Genomic DNA, 16,972 nt, shown 5'->3' with positions numbered 1-16,972 from the left:
GGTTTATAAGGCCTTTGTTAGTTTTGTTGAGAACACGGTTCAGCTGATTCCAGAACTGTCTGGGGTTGTTGAAGTCCTGAGATAGACTATCTTATATGAATATGATTATCTGCAGTGAGGAAGGACTGTATCCAGGGAGAAACGCATGCTTACTGTTCCCATTGGGACTAGGGTTTTCTTGGGGTGAGTATGTGTGTGCATGTGAATGTTTGTTGGACCCCTTTTGCCTTTTGTTGTTCTCTCTTCCTCCCCTTTTCCACCGTCCCTTCTCAGCTCAGGTTAAGTTACGAATTTGAGGATCATGTCAGTGAGCGGTAGAAACATCCGCTTCATCTCCTGGAATGTTAAGGGGATGAACAATGCCATCAAAGCCAACAAGGTAATCAAGCACTTGCAACATCAAAGCCAACAAGGTAATCAAGCACTTGCAACATCAAAGCCAACAAGGTAATCAAGCACTTGCAACATCTTAAAGGTGACCTTTGATTTTTACAGCAGACACGTCTCCGCACCTCAGATATTTCTCGAATCATAAAGCCATGGATGGGTCACTTGTTCCATTCTAAATTCTCTGAAAGGGCTAGGGGTGCTGCGATCATAGTGCACAGGGACGTTGCCTGTGACCCAGCCGGCTCTATAACTGACCCTAATGGCCGCTACGTTATAGTGTCAGGCAGACTACAGAATACTCCCATGGTCCTGGCCTCATTAGATGCTCCATTGTCATCTCCATTGTGATGATGACAAATGCATGTCCAATATTTTTTCTTCTTTACCCAATATCAATGATCACAATATCATGATTGGGGGGGGACTTCAACCAGGTTCAGAATATATAACTTGATAGATCATCCTCTAAACGCCCGGCCACTTCTAAGTCAGCCAACGTCTTAAGATGTCATACCGATCAGCTGGACTTGATAGACTCTTGGAAAACTAAATTCACTTCCAGCAAAGTCTACTCTTTCTTCTCACGGGTCCACCACACTTATTCACGGATATATTTATTTTTACTTGATAATAAACTACTACACAATATTCGCTCCTGTGACTGTCACAGCATAGTTATCTCTGATCACGCCCCCACATCCAGTGACGTTAATTTTCCCCATGGCAGACCACCCTCTAAATTCTGGACGTTTAACACACACTTGTTATCCGAGCCTAGATATAAATGACACACCAGATATTAGTGTTGGCATACTTTGGGAGTCTTTCAAGCTGTATCTCCGTGGACAGATTATTTCGTTTGTCTCCCATTTTAAGAAATTAGAAAATTCCAAATTGACAGAATTATCAGATGAGATAAAAAAAACTAAAAAAAACGAGATAGTCAATATTCAGCGAATCCCTCCCCAGCTCTACATAAAAAGCAGCTTCAACTTCAGTCTCAATACGATTCATTGTCTACAGGTAAGGTTGAGAGACTTCTTCTGCGCACCAAGCAACGTTTTTTCGAGCAAGGAGATAAGGCCGGCAAACTAACTGCATATTGAAGTGGACCCAAAATATGCAGTTGAGGGAACAATGTGGGTTTTAGAGATGGCGCTACCACCACCTTTTATACACCGGTTTGGTCCGGGAATGCAAGTCACATGGATGAGAATATACACCACAATGACCAGGTTTTAGAAGTCGAAAATACAACAATCTTTATTGTTACAATAAGTACAAAAATTCATATAGCTGGGACATATGCCATATACCCACGGTGGCCCGAATAAGTCCCTCCCACAGCTAGCCCCGCCCACCTGGAGCCAAGGAGATATACGTTGAGAAGCGCACCCCACACTCGAGTAGAACAGCGATCAATGCAAATAAACTCAAACACCGGCCTTGAAACACAGCACAGCAAACTGAAGAGGGACACTGCCACTGCCCATGAACAAAATACACACCGGCCTGCCACACCAGCCAACACAGCAAACCAAAAGAGGACACTGCCACTGCCCAGTAAATTAATAGCACAGCTCACACTGCCCACACAAAACAAGGACCCCCGTTCTACAAGTGAGCTGGGTTTGCGACAGGAAAGCTGTTCTGGCCCACCCGTATAGTTCGCCAATGTCTACAGCTGCATAAAATCATTAACCCCCCCATAAAAGTAAGAATATCCAATTATAGGCCTATAACAAACAACATAATACATGAATAATTTGAGGATTAAAATACTCAACTCGCCGAAGAGATGCGACCCCCCTCCCCGGGTTTCAGTGTGCTCTTCGTAGCAGGACGAACCACACAACAACATAAAAACAAGATTATACAACGGTTAGTTCTGGTTCTTGATCCTGATTGGCTGGAAGCCGTGTTAAAATACTTTGTAACACACACCTGGGACCGCATATCATTCCATTTTCAGTATTAATGCGCCTCCCATTTGATCCAATGCATTGTAGTTGTTGTTGTTGCTTGGCAACCCTTTTGTTAGGGGAACTAATTTGCTCCGTGGAATTGAGGGAATGATGCTTCGTTTTGAATAAATGTTCATATTTTACATTGCTGTGTGTTTATTTTACACTAATACCTGTAGTTACCATTGTATAAAAGCAATAAACCACTCAAGGCCGTGTGTTATAGTGATTTTATAACAGCTAGGGGGGTTTTAGGCACTTCGCTTCGCGTCGTGCCTAACAAAAATAAAATCACTACAACACACGGCCTCTCGTGGTTTATTGCTTAATTAAAAACTACACAGGATCACATTTTACAGAAAATAAAGGGCATACATGTCATACAATACTTAGCTAAAGTGACTGGTGCGAATACTGTGCAAAAGTGCAATAAGAAGATGAAATACAATTAAAAAACAGTGTGCAAATCATTCAGGCCCAGTAGAAGAGTTTGTTACTGTCCTCCTGGGGTATTGGTGTAGGGATGTAAGAGTCTGTTACTGTCCTCCTGGGGTATTGGTGTAGGGATGTAAGAGTCTGTTACTGTCCTCCTGGGGTATTGGTGTAGGGATGGAAGAGTCTGTTACTGTCCTCCTGGGGTATTGGTGTAGGGATGGAAGAGTCTGTTACGGTCCTCCTGGGGTATTGGTGTAGGGATGGAAGAGTCTGTTACTGTCCTCCTGGGGTATTGGTGTAGGGATGTAAGAGTCTGTTACTGTCCTCCTGGGGTATTGGTGTAGGGATGGAAGAGTCTGTTACTGTCCTCCTGGGGTATTGGTGTAGGGATGTAAGAGTCTGTTACTGTCCTCCTGGGGTATTGGTGTAGGGGTGTAAGAGTCTGTTACTGTCCTCCTGGGGTATTGGTGTAGGGATGGAAGAGTCTGTTACTGTCCTCCTGGGGTATTGGTGTAGGGATGGAAGTTTATTCAGGCCCAGTAGAAGAGTCTGCTGGCAAAATGACAACGCATTTTGGGGCATTATTATTACACGCTTTTAATCGAGAATCGATCGATGTCACCATGGGCCACATACAGTAGGCCTACACTGTTAAAGAAAGAAAAAAAAGTAACTTTCAAAAGGGCACTTGCCCTGTCCAGAGGGCAAAGGGCAGGTGCTCTAGCACCACCTCGTGTCTATCTGTGCACGTCCCTCGGTAGAACTGCACCACCCCCTTGCAGGCCACTCCAAATTCCCTCAACTGGCGGAGGAAGAAGAGCCTCTGGTGGGCGTTTTAGTGATACAACATACGTTGTCCTCCCATTTCAGTGATGATGAGATTGTGGTGCCTAAAAACTTGATGTTGTTAAAAACACGCTCCACTTCCACTCCTCTGATGGACAAGGACTGGGATGCTTTCCCCCTCTGAGGAACTCAACCACTAGCTCCTTGGTTTTGGAGACGTTCAACTCCAGGTTGTGGAGGGAAACACCACCCAGTCAGAGTGAGGACCTCGTTTCTGTAGACAGAAAGAAGCATCATCATCCCCAGAAATGAGCCCCACTAATGTTGTGTCATCCACAAATTTGTACATTTTGACAGAGTCAGTGTGTGATGTACAATCATTTGTATACAGAGAATATAAGAGAGGTGATAAAACACACCCCTAGGGGGCGCCAGTGCTGATGTTTGACCTTGGAGATCCTGTTGTTGATTTTGACCATTTGTGTTCTTTGCAGTAGGAAGTCCAAAACCCAGTGACATAAGGAGTCATGGACTCCCATCTGTTGGAGTTTGTGAAAAAGTTTGCTGGGTAAAATTGTATTGAAGGCAGAGCTGTAATCTATAAAAAGAACCTTTGCGTAGTTGTCTGGGGCCTCCAGATGCTGTAGAGTGGAGTGGACACATATGGATACAGCATCCTCAACGGACCTGTTTGCCCTGTACGCAGACTGGAAGGGGTCCAGACTGACTACTCTGGAGAGATGTTCACATCCCAGTCGTTCAAAGATTTTCATTATTACAGGTGTTAAAGCTACCGGTCTGTAATCATTCAGGCAGCTGATCTTGGGTTTCTTGGGCACAGGAACTATGCATTTCACAATGGCAAAAAGTGAACCTAATCAGACCTCAGCCATGTATGCTAACTTGAGTGTGAAAGCTGGCGGACCACCTGACTGGGAGGCATCTGGCAGTGGTGGTCTGTAGCAGACTGATGGAGTGGTGGTCTGTAGTAGACTGATGGAGTGGTGGTCTGTAGCAGACTGATGGAGTGGTGGTCTGTAGCAGACTGATGGAGTGGTGGTCTGTAGCAGACTGATGGAGTGGTGGTCTATAGCAGACTGATGGAGTGGTGGTCTGTAGTAGACTGATGGAGTGGTGGTCTGTAGTAGACTGATGGAGTGGTGGTCTATAGCAGACTGATGGAGTGGTAGTCTGTAGTAGACTGATGGAGTGGTGGTCTGTAGTAGACTGATGGAGTGGTGGTCTGTAGTAGACTGATGGAGTGGTGGTCTGTAGTAGACTGATGGAGTGGTGGTCTGTAGTAGACTGATGGAGTGGTGGTCTATAGCAGACTGATGGAGTGGTAGTCTGTAGTAGACTGATGGAGTGGTGGTCTGTAGTAGACTGATGGAGTGGTGGTCTGTAGGCAGACTGATGGAGTGGTAGTCTGTAGTAGACTGATGGAGTGGTGGTCTGTAGCAGACTGATGGATTGGTGGTCTATAGCAGACTGATGGAGTGGTGGTCTGTAGTAGACTGATGGAGTGGTGGTCTGTAGTAGACTGATGGAGTGGTGGTCTATAGCAGACTGATGGAGTGGTGGTCTGTAGTAGACTGATGGAGTGGTGGTCTGTAGCAGACTGATGGAGTGGTGGTCTGTAGTAGACTGATGGAGTGGTGGTCTATAGCAGACTGATGGAGTGGTGGTCTGTAGCAGACTGATGGAGTGGTGGTCTGTAGTAGACTGATGGAGTGGTGGTCTATAGCAGACTGATGGAGTGGTGGTCTGTAGTAGACTGATGGAGTGGTGGTCTATAGCAGACTGATGGAGTGGTAGTCTGTAGTAGACTGATGGAGTGGTGGTCTGTAGTAGACTGATGGAGTGGTGGTCTGTAGTACACTGATGGAGTGGTGGTCTGTAGCGGACTGATGGAAGTACAGGAGTCCCTGCATGTGGAGCGATGTGGATCAAGTCTGAAGACCCTTTGGCTTCCAATGTCTGTTTTTTGAATGTTTCTGAGGCATACTTCTTTTCATGTTTCTCGCCCACAGTTCAAGCTTACTCATATCGGCCTGAAAAGCATCTTGGCAAGAAACTCCTTCCATGTCAATCAAACATGCAGTGCACTTACCTCACTCGTACCTTTTCATCGCCCCCTGCAGGTCGGAGGGATAACTCAGGCTTGAGGCCGTACTACACAAGCAAGCTCAGGGAGCACGACGTGGCAGTGCTCACTACAGGCCTGGAAGTGGACCCCTCCGGGGGCTACGTCATTCCTCCCAAGGCCACAGGCTTCCACACTTACGGCCTGTGCAACACCTCACACTTCCCTGCGGTATGTTTGCCTGCTCACCTTTAAATATAGATCCTTTACACCTTCAGAAACGAGAATGAATGTCCTAAAATGTTGTCTTCAAAACAAAGAGCAATTGGACAGAGATATGTAACCAGAGAAGTGGTGTGCTCATAGATGATTTGCTCTTCCTGGTCTCCGCTTCTCTTTCCGGGACGGCCCGGTCCCTGAGCTCCAGGTGATTTAAGTTGCATTACACACTCACCTGGCGGGGAGAAAGATTCGAGTTGGCCTCTTCAGGTAGGAAAGAGAACAGAGATGGCCTCCAAAATGAGATCAGGATAAATGTCTCTTTCTTGTCCAGTGCACATTTGCATATAGTTCGGTACCAAATATCTAAACAAGGGATACTTAAACAAGATATTGCCTAGTTTGCATATTTACTTTTTTATTTATTTAAATAAAGTGAAATCCAATTTTTTTTTTCAAACATATTTATCTTAATGTGTAGATTAAACTGGTAGAAATTCATGAGGATATCTTTCAAAGAAAAACTTTGTGCTTCTTCTACCATAGGGGTGGACAGCAGGTGGATTTCCTGGGCTTGGATGAGAACTACAGTACAACTTTGAGTTTCAGCATGCCATTAATATGGGAGACATCAAGACCATTAAACCAGTATGCCTCTATTGCTATTGAATGATGATTAAGTATTGTAACCCCAGTTCTATTTCGTGGAGCTCCTACCCACAGGGCTCACTCCTATTGGATAACCAAACATAGCTAGATACGTCCACTGAAAAAAAGACGAACATACACAATCAGAGTCAGGTGCCCTTCAGCATAAAAGGGCTCCGAGGCCGCCTATCTTCTTCTAAAGCTGAAACATTCAGCGAGCAGACTGGTGCTCAGCAAAGGGTCTGGCCCTGTGGGGCGGAGCTCTACGAAATAGAACTGGGGTTGCAAACTCGTAACCATCATTCTATTTTGTGGAGCTCCGCCCCAAGTGGCTCGCTCCTATTGCATAGGCGGAGCGAAACAACCGCATCATACACTCTTGTTGAATCCATTTCAAAACGGGCCAGCCAGGCCAATGGTTACATGATCACACTGAAGGTTGGAGCCCAAGCACTAGCCCAAACTGCCATATTAAGCCAGCTGAGGGTAAGGACTGGACAGGGAGCGGTTACGCACAGTAACATACCCAGCCAGGCCTCAACCTCATTCCCACGAAGGGACAGAGACGGACCAAGGCCAGGGAGGCAGAGCACCTACTCAAAAGGTAGTAGTAGACAAAAGCCGCTACGCAAATGTCCGCCACAGACACTCCACTGAATAGGGCTACCGACGGGGCCACACCCCTCGAGGAGTGCGCCCTAACAGCCGCAGGCAGACGGCGACCCGCAGTCTCATAAGACTTGGTGATGCCCTCACATATCCCCTGGGAGAGACGCTGTTTGGATAGCGGCAAACCCTCCTTCCCTGGGTCATGACAGACCAATGGTTGGTTGGTCTGTCACACCAGGTGCAAACGAGCATCTTCCTCGCTTGCATGAAGCGGAGGATAGAAAGTCCGTAGCTCCAAGTCCTGCATGCTGAACGCGCCGTCACGAAAGAAGGGTCCATGTGTAATACAGCCTTACTGTACTTTCATCACCAGTGATAAGTACTGTCAGCGTGAGCAAATCACTGACCTGCTCGCCCGACGCCAAAGCAAGGAGGAAAGTGGTCTTGACCGAAATCCACTTGAGGGAAGCCTGCTCCATTGGCTCGAACGAAGCTCCGCAGAACGCGTTCATAACCGAGAGCAGATCCCATGGAGGAGCCGTAGCCTTACACACTGACCGGAGGCACCGTGACTCCAGTCAAAAAACACTTGACCAGGGAATGCCCATAGACCACAGTCCTAGCGAAAACCTCATGACACGTGGAGATGGCAGTGGACGCCGCTAACTCACTCTCATGGTCCACCAGCTGTTAGAGAAACTCAAGAACCGTCTCAACCGAGCAAGACGCGGGGACGACGTCCCTCTCCTCACACCAACGAGCAGAAGCGGCAGACCAGAGTAGTCTACTCTACGCCAGAGTAGACCGTGGCAGTGGAGACGGCCTGCGCACTCTGAACAGTACTGATCACAGCTGGAGAGAGGCCTCTGACAGACAATCCCCGTCGTTCCATACCCAAGCCATCAATGGCCGGCCCAGCGTTGGAGGCGTGCAAATCGAGCCCTCCACCTGGGACACCGCCGTCTGTCTCAGACGCACTTACCTCAGAAAGCGGAGTCCTCCATAGGCGAAGGTAAAACGATGAAGTAGTGCGCCTGGCGAATCCTCTCAGAAGGAGGAGGGCGCGTGCCGGGCAGTTAGGGGACAGCGAGGCCATCCCTGGGGTGCTGCGGACCCAGACGGACGAAGCAGTAGACTCTTCGTCCGAGTTGTCGTTGCAGCAGCAGCCTGGAGCGTGTGGCCAGGGTGTTTCCAGGAACTCCGACGACTAAGCGGTGAGCTACAGTAGCTATAATCTTCCTGACTTCTCGTCAACCTAAAGTCTGGACGCGAGCTGAATGTTTTTAGAAGATTGGCGAACTCGTAGCCCTTTAATGCTGAAGGGCACCTGACTCTGACTGTCCGCACCTGTGTGTTTCTCTTTTTTTCAGTGGATGTATAGTATCTACGTTTGGTTATGCAATAGGAGCAAGCCCACGATATAGAAAATCCAGAGTGCTACTGTATTTCCATTTGAAATAGCTGTCATACTGTAAAAGAATAGTCATATGGATGGGCTAACACATCATACACACACACACACACACACACACACACATATATATATATATATACACACAGCATAGACACCTGAATATGGACAATGATTAATCTACTGCACTATTTGTTTTCAATATGGTAGCCTCTTCAGTCAATATCGATGAGAATATACCAGCCTAAATGTATACAGCCTAAACGTATAATGTACCAGCCTACACTCGTATACTATAATTTACAGTATGTTCTATAGACTCTGAAGCAGCAGTATCTGTTTCTCATTGCAGGGTGATGAGATTCTGGTAGAGTGCACCTACAACACTGTGAATCGCACAAGACTGACTAAGGTTGGCAACATAGAATTATATTAAGTTTGCATACAACTCTGTGGCTGGTACGATGAAGACCAGGCTCCACACTGACAATCCCCAAACACATACAAAATGCTTGCCATTAATTAATTAATCCATTAATCTATCTATCTATTTACTTATCAATTATAAATGACTACATTGTCTTCAGCACTTTTTCTCTAACCTCGATGTTGTGACTGACTGTTCGACACATCTTAACTCTGTTGATACTTTTTTTCTGATACCGAATGACTGTTTGTATTGATCTATTTCAGGGGGGGCTCAGCACCACAGATGAGATGTGTCTAGCCTTCCTCCTCTACTACCCAGCCATCGACATCAACCTCTGCTGGAGCCACCCCTATCTGGGGGAGACCCCCCAGCAGCAAGAACAGTCACATTATCCACAGTTGCACACTCTTTGAAGCACATACCACGGAATGTGTTGGAGGCAGATGTAGACTGTTTGGTCCACATCTTTTTGGTCCAGTTAGGTGGCACTCTGTCATGTTTTTTTGCGCCACAGACTGGCTGCAGAGTTGGCGACCAAGACCAAGACCCAGGAATCTATTGCTGAGCACGAGTTCTGGATGAAGTACACCCCCCAGTATGAATTCCAGAATAACATCTATGTAAGCATCTACTGTAGGCTAGCCTACACCCAAGAACACAACAGCGATGTACAACAACAGAAAACACGAGCAACAATGACATAACATGACAAACACATTACAGTTGAACCCTATTCTACCTCATACATATTAGTGAGTTGTCCCAAAAGAAAATACATGAGGTGATAAAGACACAATATTGTAGTTATCTCGCTCTGTGTGTCAGTGGGATGCTACATCCATCTCTCACTTGATGGCAGTGAAATCAAACCCACCATCAGAGCTGCTTAATACCACCAAACAACACCTCTCATTCACTTGTCTCGTTTGGTCCCCCATACAGAATAACTACAGTATTTACGACGGCAAGATTCCAGACATGATGCAAAGTCCCACAGTAGGCTGCACTTCGGTCCCAGCGTCCCCCACGGCACCTGAGGTCGATGTCAGCGATCCCGACACCCCAGCGCACCAGTCTAACGCATCCCACAGAGGAGGCAGTTCCCGGGTGTTGACGTCCACTGCTTGTCTGCTGCTGTTGCTTTGTTTACCAGGGCTGTGATCGGGACGGACACCATGGAGTGTAAGGCCAGCTTGTCCACAAACACGGATTTGTGTCCAGCGGTGTCTCTTTCTAAACTAGTGGACACAGTTAGGGCTCAACCAAAGGCCCTGCTCAGATTCTCTCAAATGCAACCTCCATTCCTCGTTTCCTCAGAGAAATCACTGACTCATGAGTCGATTGGTAACAGCTGCGTAGGAAAGCGTTGCGGTTTCACCCATCTAATCATGTTATACTGTAGGAGCGGAGGAAGGAAGGTAAGACCCATCTAATCATGCTATAGGAGCGGAGGAAGGTAGGTAAGACCCATCTAATCATGCTATAGGAGCGGAGGAAGGAAGGTAAGACCCATCTAATCATGCTATAGGAGCGGAGGAAGGGAGGTAAGACCCATCTAATCATGCTATACTGTAGGAGCGGAGGAAGGAAGGTAAGACCCATCTAATCATGCTATAGGAGCGGAGGAAGGGAGGTAAGACCCATCTAATCATGTTATAGGAGCGGAGGAAGGAAGGTAAGACCCATCTAATCATGCTATAGGAGCGGAGGAAGGAAGGTAAGACCCATCTAATCATGTTATAGGAGCGGAGGAAGGAAGGTAAGACCCATCTAATCATGTTATAGGAGCGGAGGAAGGAAGGTAAGACCCATCTAATCATGCTATAGGAGCGGAGGAAGGAAGGTAAGACCCATCTAATCATGCTATAGGAGCGGAGGAAGGAAGGTAAGACCCATCTAATCATGCTATAGGAGCGGAGGAAGGAAGGTAAGACCCATCTAATCATGCTATAGGAGCGGAGGAAGGAAGGTAAGACCCATCTAATCATGCTATAGGAGCGGAGGAAGGAAGGTAAGACCCATCTAATCATGCTATAGGAGCGGAGGAAGGAAGGTAAGACCCATCTAATCATGTTATAGGAGCGGAGGAAGGAAGGTAAGACCCATCTAATCATGTTATACTGTAGGAGCGGAGGAAGGGAGGTAAGACCCATCTAATCATGTTATACTGTAGGAGCGGAGGAAGGAAGGTAAGACCCATCTAATCATGTTATAGGAGCAGAGGAAGGAAGGTAAGACCCATCTAATCATGTTATACTGTAGGAGCGGAGGAAGGAAGGTAAGACCCATCTAATCAGCTATACTGTAGGAGCGGAGGAAGGAAGGTAAGACCCATCTAATCATGCTATAGGAGCGGAGGAAGGGAGGTAAGACCCATCTAATCATGCTATAGGAGCGGAGGAAGGAAGGTAAGACCCATCTAATCATGTTATACTGTAGGAGCGGAGGAAGGAAGGTAAGACCCATCTAATCATGCTATATGAGCGGAGGAAGGAAGGTAAGACCCATCTAATCATGCTATAGGAGCGGAGGAAGGAAGGTAAGACCCATCTAATCATGCTATAGGAGCGGAGTAAGGAAGGTAAGACCCATCTAATCATGCTATAGGAGCGGAGGAAGGAAGGTAAGACCCATCTAATCATGCTATAGGAGCGGAGGAAGGAAGGTAAGACCCATCTAATCATGCTATAGGAGCGGAGGAAGGGAGGTAAGACCCATCTAATCATGCTATAGGAGCGGAGGAAGGGAGGTAAGACCCATCTAATCATGCTATAGGAGCGGAGGAAGGAAGGTGTTGAGGAATTTACATCCAAACACCTTAAACCTTTGTCCTCTCACTTCTCTTGTAATTCATCACCTCCCCCAAATATTCACATAGCTGTGCTAACATACAAAATGGCTTCCAGAAGGCCATCTGTCTACAACAGAATAACCATCCTTTGTCCCCAATTGCCGCCCTTTTTCTCATGTCACATGTCTGTACTCTTGGCCACGCCTGCCATTTCATATGACGTACAATGCAGTAGCCAATCACATCCTGGAAGCACCTTACCTGGGGTTTGACTGCATATAAGGCACAGCAAAAGACCAAACGGGCACTTCGCTGAATAAACCACCCTTGTTGCGTTGTTCAGGAAGTCCTTGCGCTCGTATGCTTTTCACAATAAACCAGACTTAACCTTTTGAACGAATCTTGGTAAATCCTTTTGACTAGATCAGTTATTTTACTATTACAGTTGGCGACGGGGATGAAAAGGGAGGACTGCCTGCGTGTTGCTTCGGGATTCCAGTGGATGAACTGGTATAGACAGACGTGTCGGTCCATATGGGCTTGGAAAATCAATCTTCTCTCTTGCGCCAGAGCGCACGCTGAGATTATTTCCTCAGTTCTTCCACTGGATTCTTGAAGCTCACAGGTACGTTTAAACGAACCCTCTTATGGTTCTGAGTTGTATTTGCCTTGTTTTAGTTTCGGATTGTGTTGGTCTGGCGTGTTCTGAAAACAAAAGCCCCGCGGGGGGGGGGGGAGTTGGGTGTTTCCTACCGAGGGTAGGGCGCTCGTTGTTGTTGATGTTTCGTTTCAGAACGATTACCAACTAGCTTAAGCCTCATTGTTGATGTTTCGTTTCAGAACGATTACCAACTAGCTTAAGCCCCGTTGTTGATGTTTCGTGTTAGCACGATTGCCAACTAGCTTCGAAGTGATTGTTGATGTTTCGTTTTAGAACGATTACCAACAGATGTAGCTACGGGAGTGATTGGTGTTTCCAATCCGCGTTTCTTGGAGAAACGTTTTCCCCTTTTATCCCGGGTGGTTGGGTAGCTTCCAACCAAGAGGGCTGGGGGTCAGCCGAGTGTTGTAACGTGGGCCTATGTTCGTCCTGTATTCGTCCTGTATTCGTCCTGTATTCGTCCTGTGTTCGTCCTGTATTCGTCCTGTGTTCGTCCTGTATTCGTCCTGTGTTCGTCCTGTGTTCGTCCCCTTTGTTCGTCTTTTGTGTTCTGTGTCCCTGCACGGGGCGTGTTCGGGTTGTTGTTTACTGTTTGAGCTTCGGCTCTTGCCTTGTATTGTTTATTAAGCGCACCTATTATCCAGGTAAAGTATTGTAAGTATTCTTTAGACTGTTAAATTCGTAACTGCTAGATTTCCAGTAGGCTAGCTGGTTGTCTGGGAGACAAAAGGAAACAACAACTACTACTCCGCTCTCCCGGTGAACCGCCATCGAGCCAGAGGGAGAAAAAAAAGCATCAGTTGCTGGGTGAGTTAATTAGCGGTTTAATGTGTCTTTGTTTCTTTCGAAATTGTATTCTTTCCCGCCGTGAGTTAACTATAAGGTTTCCTTTCATTGCTGTTTTGGGGTTTTAGGCTGCGTCGTGTTTATTAGGGATTTGTTTCAGTATAGCTTTTATTAAACTGAATTTCCCCGCGCACGGCCACATACAACATCCGGGTCTTACATGCAACATTTTGGGAGCACCCCTAGGTGTCCCTGTAACACCGGCTATTAACATATGCCTATATGTAACAGGATTCTACTGCTAGTTTGCAATTTGTCTAGCCCTGATGAGATTTCGTTATGCGCTAAAGCATTTTCGATTTCTTACATCCCCATCTGAGACTTAGTGTTAAAATTTTGGCTAAGATTCGGCCTCAGCTAGAGGTGTTTGAGATGTCTAGGTTATGGTTCTCGCTTTGATTCAGGAGTTTATGTTTCAATAGTCAATGAATGGCCATAAGCTGTTCGTTTATGCATTCTACTGTATGAATTTCATTCACATAATGATGATGTGTTTGTGAGGAGTTGGCTTTAGGCCTTCCCCTCTGCTATTGACCCCAGTCTGTGTTGAGTGTTATCTTTCAGGTGCTATGGACCCTGGGCGGCAGGTCTTTGAGGAGCCTGGATCGTGCCTTCCTGGGGACTGCCTGGAACCTGTTGTTTGTCTGTTAACTGTTTGTCTTGTCTATCTCTTTCTGATATATGTAGGAACATGAGGTTACTGGATGTTTAGCATTATATGTCATTTCTGTTTAAGCGTTCTTGTTCGATAAAGCTTGAGGATGTCGCCTACATTTCACCTGTCTTTTTGATTCAGGTGTGTGTACACGTCTCCTTGGTTAGATTGTTCTGTTTTGTAGTAATTTAGGTTTAGTCTATTTCTATAGGATGTTCTGTTTCTGTGAAGTTCTGTGTTGATGTTTTCAGATTTTCCTGGAGTGCATTGTGTGGGCTACCAAGGAGTAGCCCCTCGCCAGCATGAAGCTATGAACTGTGTGGAGTCACGAATGACTTGAGGGTCATTCTTGGACATTTCTGGAGTGTTCTCCCTGTTTCAGACGGGGTGAGCTTACCATCTTGCTACGGACATTGCTCTCTGGGTGTCAGAGAGGACTGCGACACCGGGGGGTTTGATGTCTGAAGATTGCTCCAGCATGGGAAGAGGATATGAGACAGCGCTGAGGGCTGTTCTTTTTCGATGGGGCTATGTGCTAGTAACCTCTGGCCCCCGATTTGCTTTGTTGCTGTGTGATGATTTTGGTTATTTGTATGTGTTTAATGTTTTTGTTAAATATCTCATGTTTATAGTTTGAGGCACATTCATCGGGGCGGAGTGTTTTTCTGAGTGTTTTACAGACAACTGTCGTTCCGGGAGTGATGGGTGAGTGCCGAACCAGGAGACGACACAGGACCGGAGGTGGAGATGGAGGTTACCGGCCTGTTCCTCTACAGATGGGCGACCTGTGGTTCGTGGGTTGCAGGGCCAACGCCATGTCACCGACTCACCGTGAGCGACAGATAAGTATGACATAGGGAAGAGACCATTTTGTCCGAAGCGGGCCCAATACTCTGTCCTCAAATGCAGAAGAGGGAAGTTTTAGATATACAATTTTAATAATTAGCTATACAAATAAAGCTTTGATTGATTGATTGATTGATGTTTTGTTAATTGTAAATGAAGCGAGTTCATTTTAGTGTTATTTTATTTGAGTGATGCATTTTTTTTCCCCCATCTCTGTTTTATCCTGACTTCAGGGAATTTGTTTTCACCCTTAGGGGGTGTTGTTTTGTTGAGAGGAGAATGTGTTTATCTTATTTCATGAAATCGCGAGAGAAATTCTAGAGCAAATCCAATTGCCTTGATCATGACTGGGGACTGGGCGTGTTAAAGTCATTCTTACACTGCCCCTGATGTCACTGTAGGCTACTGCAGAGCCTAGATCCCTGCTACTGTCCGATTCGGTAAATGGACAAAAGCTAGATTCCCCACTGACAAACTACATAGACTGACGAGCCGACTGGCTCTAATGACACTTGAACAGACACCCTGTTTAAGTTTTCCTGACTGAATAACACAATTTCCCCCCAAAGCAGGAGCTTGCACTTAACCATGTTTCTGAGTATCTCCAACAGACTGCTGATAACCGTTCCTGACCAAAGAGAGGAACAGTCCCATCTAATCATGCTATAGGAGCGGAGGAAGGAAGGTAAGACCCATCTAATCATGCTATAGGAGCGGAGGAAGGAAGGTAAGACCCATCTAATCATGCTATAGGAGCGGAGGAAGGGAGGTAAGACCCATCTAATCATGTTATAGGAGCGGAGGAAGGGAGGTAAGACCCATCTAATCATGTTATACTGTAGGAGCGGAGGAAGGGAGGTAAGACCCATCTAATCATGCTATAGGAGCGGAGGAAGGAAGGTAAGACCCATCTAATCATGCTATAGGAGCGGAGGAAGGGAGGTAAGACCCATCTAATCATGCTATAGGAGCGGAGGAAGGAAGGTAAGACCCATCTAATCATGCTATAGGAGCGGAGGAAGGAAGGTAAGACCCATCTAATCATGCTATAGGAGCGGAGGAAGGGAGGTAAGACCCATCTAATCATGCTATAGGAGCGGAGGAAGGGAGGTAAGACCCATCTAATCATGCTATAGGAGCGGAGGAAGGAAGGTAAGACCCATCTAATCATGCTATAGGAGCGGAGTAAGGAAGGTAAGACCCATCTAATCATGCTATAGGAGCGGAGGAAGGAAGGTAAGACCCATCTAATCATGCTATAGGGGCGGAGGAAGGAAGGTAAGACCCATCTAATCATGCTATAGGAGCGGAGGAAGGGAGGTAAGACCCATCTCATCATGCTATAGGAGCGGAGGAAGGAAGGTAAGAGGTTGCATTTCTGGAGAATTAAATCAAGGCCAAGGTTATCTGAAGTCAACGTCTACCCTATCTATCCACCAGCACATGCCATGATGCCTCCAGCAACATAGAATAGATAGAATGTTATACTCATAGAGACAAAACAGTTTTACCTTTGTGGTTGTGATATGTATGGAATGCAACAGCCAAGTCAATGTCAAGGGAAAAGCCATGTTAGGTTTACTATTTGTTGTACTATGATCAGTGAGGCAGCTGTCTGTTTGGTCAAAAGAACTGCCATTTACTTCATTTACAGGGACGTCATTATTATTATTATTATTTATATATATATAATCATTATTATTTTGATAATCATTAGCTTGGTCCTGCCATGATATTTAATAGCATTTGTATAGTTCGTTCTTAAAACATTCATTCTTAAAACATATGCCTTTTGTTTTTGTGTAGTCGTTGATTTTTTTTATTACAAATTATCATTGTGTTGCTTTTGTCTGGTTATGTTCAAACTGAAATACATTGAACTCATTCCAACCATTGTATTCTCACTTCTTCCATATCTTTTTATCTTTAGATTTAAAAAATAATAAAAATAAAAAATAAACCCGGGACAAATCATTTGTAAAATCATATAGCCTACTGTAGCTACAATTTTGTCAGTTTTGACAAGTAGCCTATCAGCTTTAGAGGCGGGACTTCGGACGTAACCTATGCGCCAGTGGAGTACCTTGAACCCAAAGCCAATCAGCGCCAGTAAATGCCAATAGGACTCTGGAACCTTCAAAATAAAGGTCCCCATTTTTTCTCTCTCTTTCATTTATAGGTGGGTTTGTAGCTGTCCT

The 16,972-nt window shown here is 45.9% G+C and overlaps 1 protein-coding gene across 1 annotated transcript; it reads left to right on the top strand.

Moving 5' to 3' along the window:
* Nucleotides 1–301: 301 nt before the first annotated feature.
* Nucleotides 302–10,304, top strand: LOC311321541 (DBH-like monooxygenase protein 2 homolog; the record flags this gene model as incomplete). Its single annotated transcript, XM_084453536.1, has 10 exons — nt 302–413; nt 5,717–5,893; nt 6,096–6,147; nt 6,424–6,467; nt 8,505–8,509; nt 8,898–8,957; nt 9,239–9,357; nt 9,490–9,595; nt 9,918–9,971; nt 10,293–10,304. The coding sequence occupies 10 exons, from the start codon at nt 302–304 to the stop codon at nt 10,302–10,304; spliced, it is 741 nt and encodes a 246-aa protein (XP_084309662.1).
* Between the last annotated feature and the right edge of the window lie 6,668 nt (nt 10,305–16,972).

This window comes from Borostomias antarcticus (genome assembly GCF_949987555.1).
Source record: "Borostomias antarcticus genome assembly, chromosome: 19".
Taxonomy (NCBI): Eukaryota; Metazoa; Chordata; class Actinopteri; order Stomiiformes; family Stomiidae; genus Borostomias; species Borostomias antarcticus.
This window is presented reverse-complemented; position numbering and strand designations above follow the sequence as displayed.